At 43.7% G+C, this 27006-nt stretch overlaps 1 protein-coding gene across 4 annotated transcripts in view; it reads left to right on the forward strand.

Moving 5' to 3' along the window:
* Nucleotides 1–359: 359 nt before the first annotated feature.
* The window catches only part of ca12 (carbonic anhydrase XII), a 100485-nt gene continuing 73838 nt past the window's right edge, over nt 360–27006 (forward strand). For 3 of the 4 annotated variants that reach the window (XM_043680137.1, XM_043680140.1, XM_043680141.1), the window contains exons 1-5: nt 360–448; nt 989–1607; nt 2865–2885; nt 20523–20702; nt 22861–23003. In XM_043680137.1, the coding sequence (XP_043536072.1) occupies nt 1517–1607; nt 2865–2885; nt 20523–20702; nt 22861–23003 (435 nt within the window). In that variant the 5' untranslated portion in view covers nt 360–448; nt 989–1516. Of the gene's footprint in view, nt 559–988; nt 1608–2864; nt 2886–20522; nt 20703–22860; nt 23004–27006 lie in introns of all 4 variants that reach the window. The other variant, XM_043680139.1, reaches the window with a different exon arrangement.

Consider the following 27006-nt stretch of genomic DNA (forward strand, 5'->3'; position numbering starts at 1 on the left):
GGAAGCACTAGCTTTCGGTGCGCTGCTCCTTCATCAGGTGGAAGCTAGTGCTTCCAATTAAACCTAGTGTTGTGTGATTTTCAACTTTATACATCCCAGTCCAACACCGGCATCTCCAAATCATGTCTCATCAAAGTCACACATTCTCTGCCTCTCCATTATTGCTTCTTTTCTCTCATTCTGCTCCCTTGTCAGCCATTTCATCACCTTCTGTTTTGTTCCTACTGGTCTCCAGTCTGCACCCAGAAAACAAAACAGGAACCTGATTGCAAACAAAACCAGTCTGTTCTCAACCTGGATATGACTTCCCATTAAAGGGATGACTCATTCGACACCATTTCTTACACGTAGTTCCCCTATTCAAAGCATCACAGGCTACTTCAGTCTCCTTTGACTTCCAGGGTTTAAGGAATCGTTGCTCTTTCTCACAGAAGGACCACAGTCTAAGGTATTCTGCCAAAATACACTGAGGCTGGGTTCAGTTGCCTCTAATTGCCTCAAATGTAGGCAAATAGTATCCCGAGTTAGGGTGAAGTGCCATCGGTCTTTGCTGGTAAAGTACGACTCAAAGTTTATATTTCTTGATATGCTGTGCAGAACTGCTTTAGGACTTGTGCAAGTACACAAACTTTTTTTAATGCACCCTCCCCCCACAGAAAATTTGAATCTCCCCTAGAGATGCTGAGTTTCTCCAACCATTTCTGTTTTTGTTTCAGCTTTTCCGGTATCACGGCTTTTTGTTTGAAGTTATTGGTAATTGATGACAATGAGATGTATGGAGTTAGACATTCATCTCCCCTTCCCCCCCTCCCCTTTGTCCATATTTAACCAGGCTGCAGTGTGAGACCGTTAACCTTCCCATTGCTTGCTGGTCCAGGCGGTCCCCACTTCATGGCCGAATATTTCAATCATTATTTTATTGCTTCAGTTCTTAACCTGATTGTTACAAATCTTTTTTTTTGAGGCACTGGTATTTTTTAATTTACAGAAAATTCAATTACTTCAATCTGGGAAGATTTCTGAAGCCGCCGAAGAGAGACAGTGAAAATAAAACAGAAACTATTGGGTCGTTGGAGTTGAAAGAAAATCTGCTTCCTTCCCACAGATCTGCTGAGCTTCTCCAGCATTTGCTATTTTTATTACTGATTTTCAGCACCCGCCGTTCTTTGTTTCATTTCAGAGAAACAATGAAATGTAGAGCGTGAATGCAGAATGAGGAAAGAGAGCGACACTTTTGGGGAAATACATTATCCCCTTCTCCAGCCCCTTGACCCTCACTCAGGGACAGGGGGTGGAGCTGGTGAGGGGGCTGTTCTGACTAGACAAAACAGATCTCGCAATGCAATTAATGAATGAGTAAATAAATAAATAAGATTTGAACCGGTTAGACGGGCCCCACCGTGTCCTGCAGCTCTACACAGTAACGCCCAGAGAGGCTGGGCCGAACCCACCCCCAACCCTCATTAGAAACAGCCCAGACACTCAGTCGGAGAGGGGAGAAGCTGGAGTCTGAATCATGTCCCTCGGCTCACGATCGTGTTTCTGGAGATCAGCGATTCTCATTCTTCGCCTCCTGGATCTAAGGAACAGAGTTCTGGCGTCTGGAGGTGAGTGAGGGTTTGGGGATGAGGGATGAAGAGGGCGAGGGTTTGGAGGGGTGCGAGGCAAGTAGGGTGAGTTTCAGCGTTGGAGTGGAGGGGGGTGGTCTCGGGGTGAGGAAGGTGGGAGAATAGGAGGTTTAATTAAGGCATCTCACTTAGTTTCATTGTGGCTAATTTCACTCGGTTGTGGGTTCAGTGTTCCTAGGGGTGTCCCCACAGACTGGCGTTTGGATGAGGAAGCCCTCACAGGTTGGGGGAAATCACTGAGGGGGTCAGACAGGCTGCAGAAGAGTCAGTGAGGGAGCCCTCGCAGACTGGAAGGGAGTCAGTTTTGATGTTTCCTCAGCCTGGGGGAATAGTAGGGGAGGGTGAGCTTCAGAGTCCTCAGACTGATTGGTTTTCCACTGGATATTTAGCTGATAAATGAGACCAGGATCTCTGAAACGGAGCAAAGCTCTGGAATGTCTGAGGTTAATTTAATGAGCTGCAGTTACCAGGGTCTGGACGGATAAGTGCAGTAGTTTCACTCAGCGAATCGCTCCTGCACTTGGTAAATGGGATATTTTGTATATTGGGGAATTGGAGTTTGTATGTTGTTCTGGTTTATTGTGTTTATTCTTTTATTCTGGATTTATTCAACTTAGAATCATAGAATCCCTACAGCGTTGAACAGTAGATTTAAGATTTACAACCCAGTCCGCTGGTGCTGCTCCTTCAAAGGATTAAATCTGGTGCAGAAACTGAGGGAAAGAAAAGATTAGTTGAGAGAGGGGGCAAAGAAAAAGTAAAAAAAGTGTAACTTTAATTTTCAACAACTATTTATTACTTACCAGACTGAGATTGTACAAGATATACTGTTTCTTCTTTGAGTTAGAGATTGCTGGCCATTGCCTTAGCATCTATGAAGTGGTGTAAAAAATGTTCTGCTATTTACCATCTTTGAATTTTACTAATGGGTAATTAATTTGCAAGTTCAGCATCCTCTTACAGATAATGTGGAGATTAAAGGGGATATGTTGCCAACTTTAAGCAAATAGTAAATGAGAGTACATCAACCTGCAAATTTAGTGATTTGCAATTCTCTCCTTTTCCCAAATATTTCTTCATCTCCTGAATTTACTGACCAACTTAACCGTCATGTTCACATGCACCATTGACATTTTTCCACCAAAATCTAACCAGTGGTGTTTGACTGTGTACAAAGATAAATAATGCACACTTCATAACTTCATTTCAATAATTTTTTTCATATTTTCTTTGCAGTATCCGAGTGGACTTACACTGGTGAGTGCTTCTTGCTTTTTTTTTCTTCCCTCCTAGTCAAAGAAGGCTCATTTTACATCACACTGTCCAACTGTACACTCAAGTGGGCACTGGCTGTTTCCACAGTTCAACAGCAAACTGATTGCAGCTCAGTGTTAGTGTTTGCATTTATTGGGTATCTATCTGTCATGTTCACAATTGTCTCAGTTCTACACCAACACTATCTAAGATTAGTGCTTAAAAATGTGTTGCTGGAAAAGCGCAGCAGGTCAGGCAGCATCAAAGGAACAGGAGAATTGACGTTTCGGGCATAAGCCCTTCTTCAGGAAAGGCTGTTCCTTTGATGTTACCTGACCTGCTGCGCTTTCCAGCAACCCATTTTTAAGCTCTGATCTCCAGCATCTGCAGTCCTCACTTTCTCCTATCTAAGATTAGTGCTAATTGGACGGCACAGTAGGGTGTGATGACCTCACCAATGCAACATCCCAGATCTGGTTCAAATTATATTTACTGTATTTTGTTTGATCAGAGGGTCTGGAATCATTTGTACCCCTCACCTCCCCAATCCACTGAGACTCATAGTGTCATAGAGATGTAAAACAGACCCTTCGGTCCAACACATTCATGCCAACTGTACCTCTTACGTTGACATCCAAATCATTCATTTAAATGACAAAAAGTAGTGAGTGGACCCAGCACCGATCCTTATGGCAGACCACTGGTCAGAGGCCTCCAGTCTGAAAATCTCCACCACTCACTGTCTTCTACCTTCAAGTCACTTCTGAATCCAAATGGCTAGTTCTTCCTCTATTCCATGTGATTTAACCTTGCTAACCAGTCTCCCAAGAGGAACCTTGTCGAACGCCTTGCTGAATTCCATATAGATCATGTCCACTGCTCTGGCCTCGTCAATCCTGTTTGTTACATCATCAGAAAACTCAGTCAAGTTTGTGAGACATGACTTCCCACACACAAAGCCATGTTGAATATCCCTAATGAGTCCTTGCCTTTCCAAATCCTGTTCCCCAGGATTCTCTCCAACAACTTGCCCATCACCGGCCTGTAGTACCCTGGCTTTTCCTTACCACCTTTCTTAAATAGTGGCACCACGTTAGCCAACCTCCAGTCTTCTGGCACCTCACCTGTGATTATCGATGATGTGAGTATTTCAACAAGGGGCCCAGCAATCACTTCCCTATATTCCCAAAGAATTCTAGGGTACACCTGATCAGAGAGGATTGGTTAGAGTGGTGCTGGAAAAGTACAACAGGCCAGGCAGCATCCGAGGAGCAGAAAAATCGACGTTTCAGGTAAAGCCCTTTGAGGGCTTTTGTCCGAAACGTCGATTTTCTGCTCCTTGGATGCTGCCTGACCTGCTGTGCTTTTTCAGCACCACTCTAATCTTAACTCTAATCTCCAGCATCTGCAGTACCCACTTCTGCCTACACCTGATCAGGTCCTGGGTTTTATGCGTTTTAAGACATCCAGTACCACCTCTTCTATAACATGGACATTTTTCAAGATGTGTTACTGAAAGCAGGGTCAGCATTGTGATCTGGGATTTTTGACCAATGTAACTCTGCACCACACCAGACATTCATTGAAGGGAATTCTTACAATTTACTATTTAAAAAAAATGCTAAATTTGAGAAGTGTAACAGGACTTAATGTTGCCTTCTCTCGATAATTACAATGCTGTTTTGCTTCTTTCTCTCGCCTAATAACTTGTTAATTTATTGTCTGCTGGGAATTCAGAACCTTGTTAACATGTGAAACTCTGAGAAGAAAGGTAGATTTTGAAACCTACAAGTGTTAGTTTCGGGTGAAGCAATTTAAATCTTACATGATAACACTGGTGGCTGGAAAGGTTGGTTTGGATTTTTGTCAGATCAAATGACAGCATTCAGAAAATAACTGAGTTAATTCCAACCTCTTCGTATAAGTTGTTAAGTCAAAGATTGCTTCCAAAAGAAAAGGAAGGCTCAGAGCTCTCATTGTTAACATCAGTAGAAATATGATGAAACTTTAGGATAAAACAAATTGGTGCTTAAATGTGGAAATTGAAAAGACATTGTAAAAGTTGTGACAGTCTGACTTAATTTGAATATTTATTCATGCAATATAGGTGGATGCTTCATTGTGGTGGTTACCCAATTCTGGGTGATTCAGTGTCTTGAATGTCTCTTGTGTGAGATGATCATTGCCTGACATTGGTGTGGAGCAAATGTTGCTCGTCACTTGTCAGCTCAAATCAAGATTCTGTCCAAGTCTTGTTACATATTGACACAGACTGCTTCAGTACCTGAGGTTCCACGAAAGCTGCTGAACATTACTGAATATCCCCACTTCTAACCTTGTGATGGAGGAAAGGATGATGAAGAACGGTGGCATGGTGGTTAGCACGGTGGTTAGAGTTTGGGCGGCACGGTGGCACAGTGGTTAGCACTGCTGCCTCACAGCGCCAGAGACCTGGGTTCAATTCCTGCCTCAGGCGACTGACTGTGTGGAGTTTGCACGTTCTCCCCGTGTCTGCGTGGGTTTCCTCCTGACTGCCCCGGTTTTCTCCCACAGTCCAAAGATGTGCAGGTCAAGTGAATTGGCCATGCTAAATTGCCCGTAGTGTTAGGTAAGGGGTAAATGTAGGGGTCGGTGTGGACTTGTTGGGCTGAAGGGCCTGTTTCCACGCTGTAATGTAATGTAATCTAATCTAATCTAAGAAGATGAAGATGGTTTGGCACAGGGGGGCTTTTGTAGTACAATGGTAGCATCCTTACCTCTGAACTGGAGGCCTGGATTCAAGTTCAATCCACTTCAGAGGCATGTAATAACATTTCTGAATAGGTTGATATAGAAAAATATCTATCCTGTAATACAAGGAGAGGAATGTTTTATGGCATAGTGGCAGTGTCCCTTCATCTAAGGCATGAAGCCCAGGTTCAAGTCCCACTCACTGCAGAGGCATGATGTCCTGGACTTGAGATGTCTGACCTCCAACAACCACAAACATTTTCTCTTGTGCTACGTATGACTCCAAACACATTTTCTCCACCTCCCTTTACTCACCTGCTGCTCAGATGCTGCCTGACCTGTTGTGCTTTTCCAGCACCACACTTTTCAACTCTGATCTCCAGCATCTGCAGTCCTCACTGTCTCATAGTCTGAACTCATCAGTCATCTTAATCTTGTCCTGTCCTCCAAGCAGGACAAATAGCCCCTCAGCATCTACTGTTAAATACTTGAAGTATTTTATCTGTTCAAAGGAAGCACATCCATTCTAAACTCTGGAGGATATAATCCTATTATAGTTAATCTCACCCCCCAGAAATCCATGAGCATTTGTTGCATTCCCTCTGAGGCCAAGCTACATTCTGTACTGCCATGTATGTAGCGATTGTAACCAGTCAATCAGGTGGACCTCATTAAATATGAGTTCCCAGATTGGGGCTGTTAATCTGCTCCAATCAGGGAACCCTGGCTGACAGATATAAACAAGAGAGTCAAAGGTTCTGTTCACTCTGAGAGCTGGCTCTGAAGAAGCTGGATAAGTATCAAGGACTCCCCATGTGTGAATAAAGGGTCATTTGGTGATGAGATACTGGCCTTTGTGGCGATATTTCAAAAGCAACAAAAGAGAAGCACACTGCTGAAGAAATTCACTTGCAACAGTCTTCTTTGAGTTGGAGTAAGCATCATGCTGTTATTTGGGAAGCTTGACTCCCAAAGAGTGTGACTGTAAGTGAGGCAGGTAGGGGGAACCGGAGTTCAGGAGTGGAGGAGCCTCAGCCCTTGACCTTGTCCAACAGGCACGAGATTCTTGCTCCCTGTTCGGATGAGGAAAAGGGCTCTGGACAGGATGAGCCAGCTGACCACGGCACCATGGTGCAGAAGGCCATTCAAGAGGGGGGAGCTAATAGACAAGTAGTTATTATAGGGGATTCTATAATTAGGGGGACAGATAGTATCCTTTGCAAGCCGGATCGGGAGTCCTCGCATGGTGTGTGCCTGCCCGGTGCCAGGGTGAGAGACATCTCCGACCGTCTTGAAAGGATATTGGAGCGGGAGGGGGAGGATCCAGTTGTTGTGGTCCACATTGGTACCAACAACATAGGCAAGACTAGGGTGGAGGACCTGTTTGGGCATTACGAAGCACTAGGCAGGAAATTGAAGCACAGGACCTCAACGGTCATAATCTCCGGATTACTGCCCGAGCCACGTGCCAATTGGCATAGGGACAAGAAAATTAGGCAAGTAAACACGTGGCTAAGGGATTGGTGTGGGAAAGAGGGATTCCACTTCATGAGGCATTGGCATCAGTTTTGGAACAGGGGGGATCTGTACCATTGGGACGGTCTCCACCTGAACCGATCAGGTACCAATATTCTAGCGAAGAGGATAAATAGGATGGTCAGTAGGACTTTAAACTTCTGAGTTGGGGGGAAGGGAAAGTCAAAGCGACAGGGAGTATGGAGGTAAATGGCAAGATAAGCAGCAGGATAGAATGTTTCCAGGCGGATTTAAAATTGAGGCAGACTGAGAATACAGTAAAAAGCAAGGATAACTTAGGACATATGACTTCCAAAATCTCTAATGATAAGGAAGTTAGCATTAAGGCACTTTACCTGAATGCTCGTACCATACATAACAAAGCCGATGAACTAATGACACAGATAATAGTGAATGATTATGATGTAGTAGGCATCACAGAGACTTGGTTACAGGGGGGTCAGGACTGGCAGTTAAACCTCCATGGTTTTTCAACTTATCAAAAAGACAGAGAGGTGGGCAGAGGGGGTGGGGTTGCCTTGTTAGTTAAGAACAAAATTAAATCTATGGTATTGAATGACATAGCGTCGGATGATGTGGAGTCTGTGTGGGTGGAATTGAGGAACCACAAAGGCAAAAAAAACAGAATTGGAGTTGTGTATAGACCTCCTAACAGTGGTCAGGACCAGGGACACAACATGTACCGGGAAATAGAGAAGGCATGTCAGAAAGGCAAGGTTACATTGATCATGGGAGACTTCAATATGAAGGTGGACTGGGTAAATAATGTTGTTAGTGGATCTAAAGAAAGGGAATTCATGGAATGCTTACAGGATGGATTTTTGGAACAGCTTGTCATGGAGCCCACAAGAGAGCAGGCTATTCTGGACCTAATGCTTTGCAATGAACCAGACTCTATAAAAGATCTTAAAGTAAGGGAACCCTTAGGAAGTAGCGACCATAATATGATAGAGTTCAGTCTGGAGTTTGAAAGGGAGAAGGCAAAATCGGATGCAATGGTGTTACAGTTGAATAAAGGTAATTATGAGGGCATGAGAGAGGAACTGACTAAAATAGACTGGAAGCAGAGGCTAACCGGGAAGACAGTAGAGCAAAAATGGCAGGAGTTTATAGGTATAATTGAGGACACTGTACAGAGGTTCATTCCCAAGAAAAGAAAGATTAACCGGGGAGGGATTAGACAACCTTGGCTGACAAAGGAAGTCAGGAAATGTATTAAAGAAAAAAGAGATCCTATAAAGTGGCTAAGAACAGTGGGAAATAAGAAGATTGGGAGGGATACAAAAGCAAACAGAGGATAACAAAGAGTGTAATAAGAAAGGAGAGGATCAAATATGAAGGTAGGCTAGCCAATAATATTAGAAATAATAGTAAAAGTTTCTTCCAGTACATAAGAAACAAACGACAGGCAAAAGTAGACATTGGGCCACTCCAAACTGATGCAGGAAGCCTAGTGATGCGAGATAAGGAAATAGCAGGAGAACTTAACAAGTACTTTGCGTCAGTATTCACAGTGGAAGACATGAGTAATATCCCAAAAATTAAAGAGTGTCACGGGGCTGAGTTGAGTATGGTTGCCATTACGAAAGAGACAGTGCTAGAAAAGTTAAAAAGTCTTAAAATTGATAAATCTCCTGGCCCCGATGGGATACACCCTAGAGTTCTGAGAGAGGTGGCTGAGGAAATAGCAGAGGCATTGGTTGAGATCTTTCAAGAGTCACTGGAGTCAGGAAAGGTCCCAGATGATTGGAAGATGGCTGTTGTAACCCCCTTGCTCAAGAAAGGATCAAGGCAAAAGATGGAAAATTATAGGCCAATCAGCTTAACCTCGGTTGTTGGTAAAATTCTAGAATCCATCATTAAGGATGAGGTTTCTAAATTCTTGGAAGAGCAGAGTCTGATTAGAACAAGTCAACATGGATTTAGTAAAGGGAGGTCATGCCTGACAAACCTGTTGGAATTTTTTGAAGAGGTAACAAGTAGGTTAGACCAGGGAAACCCAGTGGATGTGGTATATCTAGACTTTCAAAAGGCCTTTGATAAGGTGCCACACGGGAGGCTGCTGAGCAAGGTGAGGGCCCATGGTGTCCGAGGTGAGCTGCTGGGATGGATTGAGGATTGGCTGTCTAACAGAAGGCAGAGAGTTGGGATAAAAAGTTCTTTTTCAGAATGGCAGCCGGTGACGAACGGTGTCCCGCAGGGTTCGGTGCTGGGGCCACAGCTGTTCGCATTATATATGAATGATTTGGATGAGGGAACCGGGGGCATTCTAGCGAAGTTTGCCGATGATACGAAGTTAGGTGGACAGGCAGGTAGTACTGAGGAAGGGGGGAGGCTACAGAAGGATCTAGACAGGTTGGGAGAGTGGTCCAGAAAATGGCTGATGGAATTTAACGTGAGCAAGTGCGAGGTCTTGCACTTTGGCAAAAAGAATAAAAGCATAGACTACTTTCTAAATGGTGAGAAAATTAATAAAGCCAAAGCACAAAGGGATCTGGGAGTGCTAGTCGAGGATTCTCTAAAGGTAAACATGCAGGTTGAGTCCATGATTAAGAAAGCGAATGCAATGTTGTCTCTTATCTCAAGAGGGTTGGAATATAAAAACAGAGATGTACTACTAAGACTTTATAAAACTCTGGTTAGGCCCCATTTGGAGTACTGTGTCCAGTTTTGGTCCCCACACCCCAGGAAGGACAGACTGGCACTGGAACGTGTCCAGCGGTAAACATGCAGGTTGAGTCCGTGATTAAGAAAGCGAATGCAATGTTGTCTCTTATCTCAAGAGGGTTGGAATATAAAAGCAGAGATGTACTACTAAGACTTTATAAAGCTCTGGTTAGGCCCCATTTGGAGTACTGTGTCCAGTTTTGGTCCCCACACCTCAGGAAGGACATACTGGCACTGGAACGTGTCCAGCGGAGATTCACACGGATGATCCCTGGAATGACAGGTCTAACATATGAGGAATGGCTGAGGATACTGGGATTGTATTCGTTGGAGTTTAGAAGATTAAGGGGAGACTTAATAGAGGCGTACAAAATAATACATGGCTTGGAAAAGGTGGATGCTAGGAAATTGTTTCAGTTAAACGTGGAGACTAGGACCCGTGGACACAGCCTTAGAATTAGAGGGGGTCATTTCAGAACAGAAATGCGGAGATATTTCTTCAGCCAGAGAGTGGTGGGCCTGTGGAATTCATTGCCACGGAGTGCAGTGGAAGCCGGGACGCTAAATGTCTTCAAGGCCGAGATTGATAGATTTTTGTTGTCTAGAGGAATTAAGGGCTACGGGGAGAACGCTGGTAAGTGGAGCTGAAATGCGCATCAGCCATGATTGAATGGCAGAGTGGGCTCGATGGGCCGAATGGCCTTACTTCCACTCCTATGTCTTATGGTCTTATGGTCTTATGGACTCATTCAAGACTGCCATTGAAGATTGGGCCCAGTATGTCGTGTGATGATGCTGTGGCTTTAAGAAGCGTGTTTTGCCCTGGTATCTTTTAGAGAGAGACTGAGGGAGAGGTTTTGAGCAGTCTACAAGAAGATAAACAACCTGTGAGGCATTCGGGTTTTTTTAAAGTTGATTCAAAAGAAGCAGCTTGAGTGGCTGTGGTCAGGTTCTAACAGATCCAGAATTTTTAGTTAGCTTTTGGCAGATGTTGCTAGGGTCTATATGTTACTATTTTGGAACAGTTAATTAGTAATATTTACCGTATATACTGTTCTGTTAAGTTTTCCAATATAGTTAAGTTATTCCAAATTCTTTTATCTTTAATTGTATTTTAACGATAGCATTTGAGTAAATTGTGCTTTGCTTAGTCTGACCAATCAAATTGCATCTGGAACACAGCACTCGCATTTACCTTTAAAATAAGAAAATATTAGGCCCTAGGCTACCTTCTTAATATGTTTCGAGGAGGTATATTCTGGTCCATAACAGTGGAAAGAATGCATAATCTTTTTTCTGGGCAAATGGCATTGCGGTAGATGAAAAGCAACGAGTAATTCTCCTGACAGCTTGTGGACCTGCAGCTTTTACAGTTATCAGGAACTTAAATTTCCCTGAGGTGCCAGATATTAAAATCTTTCGAGAGTTGAGAGATTTAGTTAAGGAATGTTATAGCCCCAAGCCTCCTCTAATTCTGGACACTATTGAGGCACTATTCGAGAATCAGGAGAATCTGTACTTTGATTTTTGATGGTTGAGATGATTGGCAGAAGCACGAGACTTTAGTTTAACCCTTAAAAGAGTGCTGAACAATTGTTTGGTATGTAACTATGCAAAAGCACCTACTAACGGAAGCCCAACTGGACTTCAAACAGGCTACACAACTGGCTTTGTAATTGGACAATGGGGCAACTGGAGCATATGAGCTGCAGGGTGTTCCATTGGAAGTGGTCACCCTCAGCAGTCCGACTGAGCTTGGGGTACATCACTTGAGTGAAGGCAATTGCATAGCACACTCAGGACATTTCCTACAGGAGAACTCGAGGTCAGTGCATGGCAAAATCCCAAAACAAAGCCAAGCCTTGGCAAAATGGTTAAAATTTTCTTCAAGATCCACACTGTCAAGCCATGGCAATATGTGGACTCAAGACAGCAAAAACGTCCCACGAAACCAAAATTGAGTAAGAGAACTCATAGGCCTGTTTCCAGGAAAGTCCACCTACATCTGGTTTGGAACAGTTAAATTGCTTAGCAACTTCCTAATCAGAACCAATCAAAATAAACGCCTGAGTAAATGGTCACACAGTTCTAATTGTGTTTAACAGTGACACAGCCATTTCAGTGATCGCAGAACCAGTTTTTCACAAAATTAGCTCTGGACGTTAAGTCTTAAGTTTGTGCAAGACCTCGGCTAGACTGAGAACCTATACTGAAAAATGTGTTGCTGGAAAAGCACAGCAAGTCAGGCAGCATCCAAGGAGCAGGAGAATCGACGTTTCGGGCATAAGCCCTTCTTCAGGAAACCTATACTGCAGAACCTTTTTGATTAAGGGTACACCTTTGTTCTGGGTTTCTTATGAGAAGCAAGTGGTTCAGTTAGCATTGAATGTGGTAAAAGGCTTGGGCCCAAGCTTGATGGGTGAAGTTGGTTGAGAAAGATTCACCTCGATTGGATGAACAGTTTTCAATTAGAAAATGTTCTAATTGAACATTAGACTGAGTAAAGTCCTAATTAAATATCTGGAAGTCTTTCAGAAAGGTTGATGGACTGTCAAAGGATCTTAGGACACCTTGCATGTTGACCAGGAAGTAATGCCATGATTCAGCAAGGCTAGCACAGTACTACTTGCCTTCTGGGTAAACATAGAGGCAGAAATCAGAAAGTTGGAAAGCAAAGGGATCATCAAACCAGTCCAGTTTGAGGAATAGGCAGTACCATGTCATGCTTCATACTTCATACTAATAGTGAAGCATGACAGATCAGTTCACCTTTATTGAAATTTTAAACAAATGGTAAGTCACTTTTCACAGCTAGATAAATACCTAGTCCCTAGCATAGAGAGTTTATATGCAAAGCTATCAGGAGGCTGAGGGATGTCTTTCATGAAGCTGGACATGAGCCATGCGTTTTTGCAAACGTGATTAGATGAGGATTCCCAGAAGTATGCTACAATTAGTCACTATAAGCGTCTGTACCAATATGTGAGACTGTCATTTGGGGTTTTGTCAGCCTGTACAATTTTTCAAAATGGAAAACGATTTTCAAGGTCTACCCAGGTCACCATTTCTCTATTAACAGGGAAGACCAGTAAGGAGCGCTTAGAAAACATGGACATAGTCCTTATATGGATCACACCATAGTAGGAACACACCTTAGAAGGGAAAAATATGTGTTCCAGGCCCACTAAGTGACCTACTTGGGCTACCGACTTGACAATACAGCATTATACCCATTGGAGGATAAAGTGAAGGCAGTTAAAGATACCCCAGCACTCACATCAATACTGGAGATTAGGTCTCTCCTTGGGCTCATGAACTATTATGGAAAGTTCATACATAACCTGACCTTTGCATCAGCTCTTAAAAAAGGGTCAGCCTTGGTTTGGTCACGTAGCCAAGCCATAGCTTTCACGAAAGTGAAGAAATAGCTACCATCTTCCAAGGTGTTGGCTCACAATGATCCCAGATAACATGCAATGCCTTCCCGTACACAATCAGATTAGTGTTATCTCAAGGGTGGCCAGAGGAGAGGAAAAGCCAACAGTGTATGCATTTTGGACTTTGGCTAATGTAGTGCATAACTACACCCAAACAGCAAAGGAAGGTCTGGCAGTCAGGAAGTTTTTAAAATAAAAATGCTGGTGAGAAGGTATGTCTGGCGGTGAGGATTGCATGCAGACATAGCTGCGTTGGTGTGGACACCAGTGTGCCAGCAAGGGCAAAGGTTACCACCAGCAGCTCCCCACATTCGTGGGAATAGCCGTGTAAACCCTGGACTCTGTTACATAGAGATATACATCATGGAAACAACTCATCCATGCTGATCAGATATCACCACCCAATCTAGTCCCATTTGCCAACACGTGATCCATATCCCTCTCAACCCTTCCTATTCATACACCCACCCAGATGCCTTTTAAATGCTGTAATTGTACCAGCCTCCACCACTTCCTCTGGCAGCTCATTCCATACAAGCACCATCTCTGCATGAAAAAGTTGCCACTTAGGTCCCTTTTATATCTTTCCTCTCTCATGCTAAACCTATGCCCTTCAGACCTATGCTAACCGGTCTACCATGAGGAACTGCCATACTGAAGTTCTAATAGATCAGGTCAACTGGCATGGTGGCTGTCGGACTTTGGCTCAATCTACCAACTTACTTTCTTCTATGTGTGAGCCTAGTCCTGCGTGTTCTTTAAATGAAGCAATGGGAGAAGATATTCAATCTCACACTCTTAGTTTATTTTAGCAGTAAGTGGACAAAGTATACAGCGCTCTGGGTCTAGACCTTTCTGTCCCTGACAAACTACAAAGTGTGTCAGTTCAAAAAGTATTGCTGTCCCTGACCCAGTCTTTTATACAATAAAAAACGTCATGCAATCACTGAGGTAGGATTGTCTTCTGATTGGCTGTTGATCTGACTCCATTTTCCGCCTCCTCGTGTTCCCGGATGTCCGACCCCACGTGACCTTCTTTTGCCCGCGAAACGGAGCACCACGTGATCTTCTTCGGCCCGCGAAACGGAGCACCACGTGATCTCCTCGCACTCTTCCGGGGCGCGAAACAGAGCATCACGTGACCTCCTGCTACCCACGTAACACCGCATCACCACAGGCGTCCGAATGCCGAATATATTTACACTCGCAGCCAGCCCTCTATTTTACAAGTAAGCCATATATTTACAAGGCTCAGTGGTTAGCACTGCTGTCTCACAGTACCAGGGACCTGGATTTGATTCCCACCTTGGGCGATTGCCTGTGTGAAGTTTGCACATTCTCCTGATGTCTATGTGGGTTTCCTCTGGGTGCTCCGGTTTTCTCCCACAATCCAAAGGTCAGGTGAATTGGCCATGCTAAATTGCCCATAGTATTAGGTGCATTGGACAGGGATAAATATAGGGTAAGGTAGGGGAATGGGTCTGGGTGGGTTACTCTTTGGACGGTTGGTGTGGACTTGTTGGGCCGAAGGACCGGTTTCCATACTGTAGGGAATCTAATCTAAAAACATCGCTCTGCCCTCATCAATCCTCTTTGTTACTTCTTCAAAAAATTGAATCAAGTTTGTGAGACATGGTTTCCCACGCACAAAGCCATGCTGACTATCCCTAATCAGTCCTTGCCTTTCCAAATACATGTAAATCCTGTCCCGCAGGATTCCTTCCAACAACTTGCCCACCACCAATGTCAGGCTCACCAGTCTATAGTTCCCTGGCTTGTCCTTACCACTTTTCTTAAATAGTGGCACCACGTTAGCCAACCACCAGTCTTCCGGCACTTCACCTGTGACTATCGATGATACAAATTTCTCACCAAGGGGCCCAGCAATCACTTCTCTAGCTTCCCACAGATTTGTAGGGTACACATGGTCAGGTCCTGGGAATTTATCTAGCTTTATGCCTTTTAAGACATCCAGCACTTCCTCTTCTGTAATATGCAAATTTTTCAAGTTGTCACCATCTATTTCCTCACATTCTGTATCTTCCATGTTCTTCTCCACAGTAAACACTGATACAAAATACTCATTTAGTATCTCCCCCATCTCCTGCGTCTCAACGCATAGGCTGCCTTGCTGATCTTTGAGGGGCTGTATTCTCTCCCTAGTTACCCTTTTGTCTTTATAAAAAGCCTTTGGATTCTCCTTAACCCTCTTTGCCAAAACTATCTCATGTCCCCTCTTTGTACTCCTGATTTCCCTCTTAAGTATATTCCTACTGCCTTTATACTCTTCTCAGGATTAGCTCGATCACTCCTGTTTATACCTGATATATGCTTCCTTCTTTTTCTTAACCAAAGCCTCAATTTCTCTAGTCATCCAGCATTCCCTACACCTTTCCTTTCACTCTAACAGTGTTAGAGTGGACTCCTGTTATCTCTGGACTCCTGTTACCTCTGGACTCCTGTTATCTTATTTCTGAAAGCTTCCCATTTTCCAGCCATTCCTTTAGCTGTGAACAGCTGCCTCCAATCCGCTTTTGAATGTTCTTCCCTAATACCGTCAAAATTAGCCTTCCTCCAATTTAGAACTTCAACTTTTAGATCCGGTCTATCCTTGTGCATCACCATTTTAAAGCTAATACGTTGACTGTTCATGTCCTTTCATGGACTCAATACTGTTAGTCATTGTAGACACCCACTTAAAATGGCTGGATCTGCATGGAATTCATTTGTGAAACACGTGGATGACAATAAAAAAAACTGCGCACATTTTTTACAGTACGGACTCCCAGAAGTGTTGGTCACAGATTATTGACCATTGTTTACCAGTAGGGAGTTTGAGTATTTCTTAAAGTCAAATGGTATTTGCCATATAAGGGCAGCTCCATATCATCCATCATTCATTGGACTGGCAGAAAGAGCAGTCCAAACTTTTAAGGCAGGATTAAAGAAACAGCCGACAGCTTCACTCAATACCAAATGAACCCAGTTCTCATTTTATTATAGGACAACCCCTCATGCAACTACAGGGATAGCTCCAGCAGAGTTGCTAATGGAGTTGAGAAGATATAGCACCAGATTGAACCTGATATTACCAGACCGGGGTGGGGGTGGTGAGGTGTGGGAATGCTAATGCCACACACAAGACCTTGCTAATGTGAGAAACCAGGTCAGAAGTCACATGACAGGAGGTTATAGTCCAACAGGTTTATTTGAAATCACAGATTTTCAGAACGCTGCTCCTTCGACACATGAAGGCAGCTTTGTCACTTGACAAAGGCGCAGTGCTCTGTGAGCTTGTAATTTTAATATAACCTGGTGTCTTGTGACTTCTGACCTTATCCAACCCAGTTCAACACATCGTGGCTGAGTGAGAGAGACAGTTCACTTCAGGGAGCGGAGTTTGGTGTTGGAACCACAGGAATGTCCTTGCTTGAGTATGAGACGTGTTCAGTGCAAGGTCAGGTACAGTGATATATAAAGTTTGGGTAGGTCTGATGGTCCTGAACAAGCACGTGGACCACATGAAAGCTGCAATACTGCAAGTGCTGCAAGAGCAAATCATGCCCAACTCCTGATGGTTCCAGAACCCGGGAGTTCAAACTCTCCATCAAGCGTTAAAGATACCTTGGAATCTGAGATGGATAGCACAAGATGTCACTGCCTTGACGCTTTTGCTGCCTGAAGAAGGGAATGAATTTCTTCCAAGATGCTCTGGAAACAAGAGGCGAGCTACTGTGCATTCCATGCTGCCGGCATGAACATAGAATCCCTACAGTGTAGAAACAGGCCATTTGGCCTAACAAGTCCACACCAACTCTACGAAGAGTATCCCACCCAGACCCATTCCCCTATTACTCTATACTTACTGCTGACTAATGCACCTAACCTACATATCCGTGAACACTAGGGGAAATTTAGCATGGCCAATTCACCTAACCTACACATCTTTGGGTTGTGGGAGAAACCGGAGCACCTGGAGAAAACCCACACAGACAGTCACCCGAGGCAGGAATCGAACCTAGGTCCCTGGCGCTGTGAGGCAGCAGTGCTAATCACTAAGCCACCGTGCCACGTCAGAGGCTGAGTTGGAGGAACCTGATCCGGTGCTAAAATGTTTCAGGAGGAGTGGGATACAGTGATTGTAATGAGGTCAGCCGGGTGGACTTCAGAGAATATGAGTTCCTTGACTGGGGCTGTTAACCTGCTCCAATCAGAAAGCCCTGGCTGACAAATATTAACAAGAGTGCCACAGCAAGAAACTGTAATGACCTCCTCAGGAGACAGACACAAGCTGCAACCAACAGGGTACCCTTTCATTGTCCAGTACATCCCAGGAACCAAAAATCTACGCCATGTTCTCTGCAGTCCGCAACACATTATCAATGAGGATGAGCACCTCGCCAAGACCTTCCCCACACCTCCACTGCTCACCTTTAAACAACCACCAAACCTCAAAAAGATCATTGTTCATAGCAAACTGCCCACCTTTCAGGACAACACCCTATAACCCTGTCACTGATTGCTGCAAGACGTGTCAGAGTGTGGACATGGATACCACCATAAAGCGTGGGGACACCTCCCACCTTGTATGCACCAGGTACTGATGTGACTCGGCCAATGGTGCTTATCTCATATGCTGCAGGCAAGGATGCCCTGAGGCTTGGTACATTTGTGAGACCAAGCAGAGGCTATGGCAACGGATAAATGGACACCACACAACAATCAACAGACCCTCCCAGTCGGAGAACACTTCAGCGGTCCGGGACATTCGACCTCGGACCTTTGGGTGACCATCCTCCAAGGCGAACTTCGGCGCAGGCAGCAATGAAAAGTGGCCAAGCAGAGGCTGGTAGCCAAGTTTGGTACCCATGGGGATGGCCTCAACCAGGATCTTGGGTTCATGTCACACTACAGATGACCCGATTAACTATACACTCTTTCACACAAAGACACACATACATCATTCAAACCCTCTCTCATACACAACCTGTCTCTCATATGGTCACACATACACAACCCCCATATTCACAGACACACACGCACCCTCTCATAGACTAATACCCCTTGTCACTCACACACTTGCACATACACACACCCTGTGACAACCACTCACCCTACACACACACACATTAGTTTGTGGGGTGAATTTGTACTTGCAGAATTACATTTTATTTTGCTTAAAACTGCATGAATCCACAAGATTCTGTAAATCCTTTTTTTAGGAATAGGATCAGTCTGAACATGGGGGCACAGACATATTTTAACCTCATACCTTCAGTGCATTATCTGAGCTGACATGGCACCTATTGTTAAAGTTCACTTGTGAATGTAACTTTAAAAAAAGTTTTGCAATTTATATATGAAAGAACTGAAACCAACATGGTCATTCTAAAAGATGAGAGACTTAACAAACAATCCAGGTCTTTTTCAATATATAATTCCAGTTGCATCACACTGTAAACGTTTGCTATAAATTCTCTGTCTGATGATCTTATACTCCACAACTACCTGATGAAGGAGCGTCGCTCCAAAAGCTAGTGCTTCCAATTAAACCTGTTGACTATAACCTGGTGTTGTGTGATTTTTAACTTTGCACACCCCAGTCCAACACTAGCATCTCCAAATCATGATTTCTGTGGAGCATTTTAATGGGATATTGTCAAAGTTTGACATTATGCAGAAAGACCTTCTTATCTCCTGAAGTCCAATCCCACTTGTAATAAAGGTTAATATACAATTGGGCTGCCTCGTTACTTGCTGTATCTCTATGTTAATTTGGTAACTCATGGACAAGTACACTTAAATGCCTCTGAATATCAACATTTAACTCAATAACCTTTTTTAGAAATGATCTGCATTCCTATGGTTCCCACCAAATATGTGCCATCTGCCAGTAAAAATCTCGGGATAATTCCCCTGCTCCTCTTTGAAATAGTGCCATAGAGTCTTTCAGATTCACATTAGGTGACGGACTTTGCCTTCTCATCTCAATGATGGTACCTCAGAGCTCAGCATTCCCTCAGCCAAGATGTATCGCTGAGCAGCAGCTCCAAGTATAAATGATCTGGTCTCATCACTTAATCTCATTGCTACTTTTAGGAGCTTATTCTGTCTGGGTTGGCTGCAGCATTGTTAAAGTTACTTCAGGGCTCCCCATTGGCAGTGATGTGCTTGAGGCAACTAGAAGTATTGAAAGCACTCTGGAAATGTGAATACTTTCTTTGAATTTGTGAAGCTTCTCAGGACAGTTGAATGAAGATTATCCCAAATATACTCTCTTCCAGCACTACTGCTCTCAAAATAAGTCACAATACATGGATGAGTCATTGCTATTAAAGGTTAAAGTGGTTGGTGTTGGTTCAAGACTAGCTCTGAAGGATTTCCAAGATTGCAAGGTTTCCACATCACTGCCTGAAATCATCAAATTGTGACAGCTCTATTGAAGTTTCATTTACATCAAGGAATCACACCTCACACTGAGGCCTGTGCTCTATTGTCAGTCACCATATTACCACAAAGTTAAATTTCAACTTGGATTTGTCATTGGATGGAAAGTAGAGGTGCTGATGTGATTTTTTTTCATCATAAATGTTTGAATTCTGATTTTTCAACTCTTACGCTTCTGGGGTCTGTGCCTGTCTTAGAGGATCTTTGAGTGGGGACAGCACATGGTCAGAATCATTGAGTCTCCAGGAATAAGAAGCTTCAGTGGTGAGGATAGATTGAAGAAGTTAAGACTGTTCTCCTTGGAGAGAAGGAGGCTGAGAGAAGATCTAAATTAGGTTTTCAAAATCATGATTGGGCTGGACAGAGTAGATGGGGAGAAACTGTATCCACTTGTAAAAGAAACAAGAACAAAAGGGCATGGAATTAAAGTGATGTGCAAACACAGCAAGGGTAATGTGAGAAAAGAAAGTTCACCAACGTTTAGTTGCAGTGCCTGGTATTGTGGTGAATGCAGGTTCAATTGAGCATCCAAGGAGGCATTGGATGGTTTTTAAATAGTAATGCAGGGATACGGGGAAAATACAGGAGACCAGCATTAGGTAATAATGCCAGACTAAACAGTCCTCTGTTATTGTGAGAAAAAAAATAATTTTTAACATAGTCACATGATCTCTCAACTACCACATGATAATGGAGAATGTGATCTAGAGCCACAAAAAAATGAGATCTTAGTTCTGTTTGGCTAGTGAGATATTATATATGTTGCTAACCCATTATCTGAGCAAGGCATTAGCAACACTAATGATTGGGATTTCATTTCCAGGAGATCATGGGGAAGATCATTGGGAATCCACCTATCCAGAATGTGGGAATCATCAGCAGTCACCCATTGACTTTCACACTGGCATCTTTGAGTATGATCCAACTCTGGAACCTATCCAGTTGCTAGGCTACAACCTATCAGCAGCAGAGAATTTCTCTTTAATCAATGACGGGCATGCAGGTAAGAGGCAAAAGCAAATCATTTTTGCTAAACCAATCCAAATATGGTACTAGAATCCTGAGCAAAATCTACCAATCAGAACAAAAGGAATCTGAATATTTAAATATGTTTGGAAAACATGTTCAACTTTTTCCTCAATCAGCTTGATTAAAGGGATATAATTAGTCAGGTAACTGAGATGTTAAAATGTTAAAAAAAAACACTGCAGATGCTGTTAGTCAGAAACAAAAACAGAAATTTCTGGAAAAGCTCAGCAGGTCTGGCAGCATCTGTACAGAGAAATCAGAGTTAATGTTTCATATCGAATGACCAGTTAGCAAAATCTGTCCAGCTCATCTACAGCTCCAGTTTTGCACAAAATTGTCAGGTTGATAATCGATCCAGTAGTAATTTACATCCATGAATGTAGGTTTGCTCACTAAGCTGGAAGGTTCATTTCCAGACGTTTTGTTACCTTACTGGATAACATCCTCAGTGGGCTTCCGGATTAAGCACTGCTGATTATTTCTGATTTCTATTTATATGTTTGGGTTTCTTTGGGTTGGTGGTGTCATTTCCTGTGGTGGTCATTTCCTGTGGTGATGTCATTTCCGGTTCTTTTTCTCAGGGGGTCGTAGATGGGGTCTAGCTAAATGTATTTTTTGATAGAGTTCCAGTTGGAATGCCATGCTTCTAGGAATTCTCATGCATGTCTCTGTTGGCTTGTTCTAGGATGGATGTGTTGTCCCAGTCGAAATGATGTCCTTCCTTATCTGTATGTAAGGATACTAGTGAGAGTGGGTCATGTCCACTTCAACTGGGACAACACATCTATCCTTGGACAAGCCAAACAGAGACACGCACGAGAATTCCTAGAAGCATGGCATTCCAACCGGAACTCTATCAACAAACACATCGAGTTAAACCTCATCTACCACCCCGAGAAAAAGTACAGGAAATGGCATCATCACAGGAACTGACCACCACAGGAAATGACACCACCCAGCAAAAGAAACTCAAATATATAAATAGATAGCAGAAATCATCAGCAGGCTTTGCCCGGAGGCCACTGAAGATGTTACCTAGTATGGTGACGAAATGTCTGGAAATGAACCTTTCAGATCAGCAAGCAAACCTACATCCAGAACCTCAACCTGAGCTACAAACCTTCTCAAAACTCTCTAAGTTTACATCTATTCCCAGTGATCTCCCATAACCAAACTAAATCAAACACCTAGGAGAAAGTGAGGACTGCAGATGCTGGAGATCAGAGTCGAAGAGCGTGGTGCTAGAAAAGCACAGCCAGTCAGGCAGCATCCGAGGAGCAGGAGAATCAACATTTCAACATTTCGGGAATAAGTCCTTCATCTGGACATAAAGCATATTCTCTACAAAATCATCTTTGTCTTCATTCAACATCCATGAAATCAAGGGTCTGAGTTTGAAAGAAGACTTGCATTTAGATTACACTGTTTGCTTCCTGAGGACATCTCAAATGCTTTACAGGCTATTTTTGAGTTGCATTCATTGTTATAAATCAGGAAACATAATTCATTGTATAAATGAGGAAACACTGCAGCCAATTTGAATAGTAATGTGACAATGATCAGATAATCATTTTATGATTTGGGTGATGGATAGATATTGGCCAGGACACTGAAAAAACTGCCCATTCTCTTCTCTGAAGTAGTATAATGGGATCTTTTATGTTCGCTTGAGAGGGAAGGTGTGGTTTTCATTTAATATTCCATTCAATAGATGGCCCCTTCAAAAATGCAAAGGGCTCTCATTACTGCACTACAATGTCAGTCATGATTTTGTGCTTGAGTCTCTGGAATGGGAATTGAATCCACAGACTCCAAAAACTCCCCACTGAGACAAATGCTGTGGTTCCATGTGTGATAAGGTGTTGCCTCCATCTGGCAATGAAACTGCTTAGATTCGATTCCCTTCAGTGTGGAAACAGGCCCTTCGGCCCAACAAGTCCACACCGACCTACTGAAGAACAACCCACCCAGACTCATTTCCCTACATTTACCTCCAACTAATGCACCTAACACTATGGGCAATTTAACTTGGCCAATTCACCTAACCTGCACATCTTTGGACTTATAGTTCAAGATAGAAATGAGCCAGATAATGACTTTAGATCTCAGTGACTGCTCATTGTTTGTTATAGTAAAAATGGCCTTGCCTCCAACCATGCAAATGATCTGTGCATCTCATCGCTACACTGCTGTCCAACTCCATTTGCACTGGGGGAGTGAAACTGAGACTCTGGGCTCTGAACACACCATCAGTGGACGGCATTATCCATCAGAGGTAAGGTTGTTCAACCCAGCTTGGGTCTCACTGATCTTAAAAGCCTTGTAACTGGAACAAAAGGAGAATCTTGCATTTACACAGCCCTGTTCACTGTGGCATTCACTATTCAAAGTACTTCACAACCAATTCAACTGTATTGAAGGAAATGAAATAGCCAGCCTTTGAGCAGAAATCAGATCATGAGCAGATGGCCTAATATTGACTGAGAGGTTTGGCAAAATCACATTTTCTTCTCCAAATAATCCATTGGCATCTCTTATATTCATCTGCACTGGAGCTCAGCATAATGCCTCATCTGACATTCATTCAAGAGTTTGTGTTGACAATTTGTGCTTCAGATTCTGTAGTGAGTCTTGTCCTAAGACCTCCTGTAATGGCTACCATGCCATTATTCTGCTTGTGGGATATTGCTTTCCCTCACAGGAAGTGGAATGTCACATGGAAAACACCCAGCATATCTGTGATAACCAATGTCTGCAGCTGTGGAAGTCAAAGGGAAGTTATGTTAACCATTTAGAGGAAAGGTGGTCACTCCAAATGAGCAAGGTCTATCTGTCACTCAGGGCACCACACGGAGTGCCGATCATGATTCCACATTGACTGCACCCACACTTCCCAAATGATTCCAACCTAACTGCTCTCACAACTGTATGGCCCCACATAACCAGATTTATCCCACACTGAGACCTTGCTGGGCAATCTCTCTCACCCCATCCCTTTCTTTGCCTCCTTCCCTCTCTCTCACTCCACACCCCCCACCCTTTCATGTTCAAGATTTATAAATTCCTGATTCTTGTGTGCTGTTCCTCTACGACAACCACCTGATGAAGGAGCAGCGCTCTGAAAGCTAGTGTGCTTCCAATTAAACCTGTTGGACTATAACCTGGGTGTTGTGTGATTTTTAACTTTGTACACCCCAGTCCAACAACGGCATCTCCAAATCATTTCTTTATTAATAAAGACAAATATCCCATATTGCTGTTTTTAAGACATATATTTTATATCAATCTCTGTACTTGTACTCCCTTTACCACTGTATGATGTTGTGTATATTGCCTCTCATCGGTCCATGATGTATCATTACATGTCTTCATTGTGTTAAATTTCACACGTTCTCCCTGTCTCTCCTTAGAACTGGAACTGCCCCAGTATTGTCTTTCTAAATTTCTCTTGGTACCCTTTCCAAAATGGGACACCAAGAACTCACCCACTTCTCAGTAACTGACGCAATCAGTGAAGTTCATAGAATCTCTACAGTGTGAAAACAGGCCATTCAGCCCAATGAATTCACACTGACCATCCCCTATTCCTGGAACCCTGCACTTCCCAGGGCTAACCCACACACATCCCTGAACACTTTGGGTAATTTAGCATGGCTAATCCACCTAACCTCCACTTCTTTGGTCAGTGGGAGGAAATCAGAGCACCCTGCAGAAGCAAATGCATACACAGGGGGAACATGCAAACTCCACATAGACAGTTGCCTGAGGGTGGAATTGAACCTGGGTGTTCTAAGGCAACAATGCTGATCACTGAGCCACTGTGCTGCCTGCAGGTTGCTCTGAAAGTGCAAGAAGTTTGAAATCTGGAGGCAGTGCAGAGGGAAGCCATTAGGTGAGTGACCAGGAAAGACTTTGCACTTTTCAACCTTTCAAGGAAACAGCTGTGAAATGAGATATCAAAGGGAATATATAGAGTGGAAAAATAAAACTGAGGCCACATTCAGTCAAGCAGTGGGACTGGAATTATAAGCACTGATTCAAATGAGTGAAATGTCCAAGCAGCTATCAAGAAGTTCGAGATTCAGACAATGATCAGCATTTTGCCAGCCTGGTGCAAGCAGTAAGATGTAAGCTGATCAACGTGTTCAGAGATGTTATTGCACACCTCTTAGAGCAGGTGGGATTTGCACCTGGGTATCCTGATCCACAGGTGAAGGCACTACCATTGCAACATAGTAGCTCCTTTAGAGTTGCAGCCAATTAGTTAAACGATTACAGATTGGAAAATGTTGATGTAGAAAGGCACTGGAAGCAAGCATTCAGGTGTCGCAAGGTAGGCAAATGGTAGATATTTTCTAATTAATCTGTTCAGAGATGTTATTACACACCTCTGAAGTAGGTGGGACTTGAACCAGGGCATCCTTTCCCAGAGAGAAGGGCACTACTACTTCATTGTGAGCCTTGACAACATCACTGGAACGACTGAAGCTCTTAGTCATTCATCTGTTTATATTGTGTCTTTCTCCTTTCCCAGTGAAGTTAAAAACCACAAACAACAGGTTAGAATTCAACAGGTTAATTTGAAAGCATTAGCTTTCAAAGTACTGCTTCTTCATCAGGTGGTTGTGGAGCAGGATCATAAGACACAGACTTCAGAGCAAAAGGTTACTGTGTCAGGCAACTGAAATGATATTTTGAACATACCTCGATTGTTGTTAAGTCTTTCACATCCTAGAATGGGTTGAAGGTTTTGGTTCATTAATATGTAAATCCCAAAACTTCTTTTAAGTTACATTCTCAAGATAACTAAAGATTTTAAATACAAAGGTGACATCTCAGCTCAGACAATGCATTAAAGGTGTGAGGTTAAGTCTGTCTGTCTCCCAATCTTGAGTCAGACTGCTTTTATTTCCAAAGTGGAGTTTACAAAATATTACATAGTTTGACTGCCTGCAATGACTGCCTACAGATTGTGTGCTTTTTGAGCAAAAGAGAATGTATTTGAAATACAAATTCACCACATAGATTCATAATTATGTGGATGTGCAGGAGAGAGAGAGAGTGTGCATGTGTGTGTTTTAGTGTGTGTGCACGTGAGAGAGAGAGAGAGTGTGTGTGTATGTGTGTGAAGCTTGGTAAAATGTGTGCGTGAGTAATGGAGTATAAGCCTGTGCGAGGGTGTGTGCGTGGGTGTGGGTATGGGGGGTGCATGTGTTTGAGAGAGAGTGTATGTATGAGAGAGGGTCTGCGTGTGTGTGTGTGTATCTGTGTGTAGGAGGGAGGGAGAGAGGGAGGGAGAGAGGTGGGGAAAGAAGGGTAAAATGGGATTACCTGCAGTGTGACGTGAATCCAGGGTCATGATTGAGTCCATCCCCATGGGTACCGAACTTGGCTATCAGCCTCTGCTCAGCCACTCTGCGTTGTTGCCTGTCCCAAAGTCCGCCTTGGAGGATCCGAGACCCAATGTCTCGATCGCTGAAGTGTTCTCTGACTGGGAGGGAACACTCTGCCTGGTGATTCTTGCGCAGTGATCATTCATCCATTGTTGTAGTGTCTGCTCGGTCTCGCCAATGTACCATGCCTCAGGGCATCCTTATCCGCAGTGTATGAGAGAGACAACGTAGGCCTTGGGTTCATGTCACACTACAGGTGACCTCACTGCACTATTTTACCCTTCTTTCCTCACCTTTCTCTCTCCCTTCCTCTCTACCACCTCTTTTTCTCTTCCTCCTCTCTCACTCCTCTTCCTTCTCATTCACTCTCCCTTGAGCTCTGTTGAAGTGTGGGAAAAAAAACCTGAGACCACTCGGAGTCCATCCCATGACTTGTGACTCTGTGCGATGTGTATACAATGAGGGAACAAGATGGTGAATCATTTTGAAGATTTGAAAGCTGCCATAAACGAAAGCAGAGCGGCAAAGTGGAGGGTAGCGAGGACAGGTCGTTGGGGGGGTGTATGGACTGATATTGGGGAAGGATGGGGTTACGCCTCATGGTCAGGGAGATGTTCAGACTCATGGTGAGGGAGGCAGGAATGGCCTGGCGGTGAGTGTGGAGCCCATTAGACTGCCAGCGGGGGTGAATGTCGTGGACTGGCGGTGAGGGAGGGAGGTATATGGCAGTGAAAAGGAATGTTAGACTGACGGTGGGGAGGGGATTAGACTGACCACTGGGGGAAGGGTGTTGGACTGGCAGAGGGGGAGGGGAGGCTATACTGGCATTGGAAAGGGGTTGGACTGGTAACAGGGAGGTTGGTTGGACGGGCGATAGGCAGGGTG

This window comes from Chiloscyllium plagiosum, chromosome 40 (assembly GCF_004010195.1).
Source record: "Chiloscyllium plagiosum isolate BGI_BamShark_2017 chromosome 40, ASM401019v2, whole genome shotgun sequence".
NCBI classification, from domain to species: Eukaryota; Metazoa; Chordata; class Chondrichthyes; order Orectolobiformes; family Hemiscylliidae; genus Chiloscyllium; species Chiloscyllium plagiosum.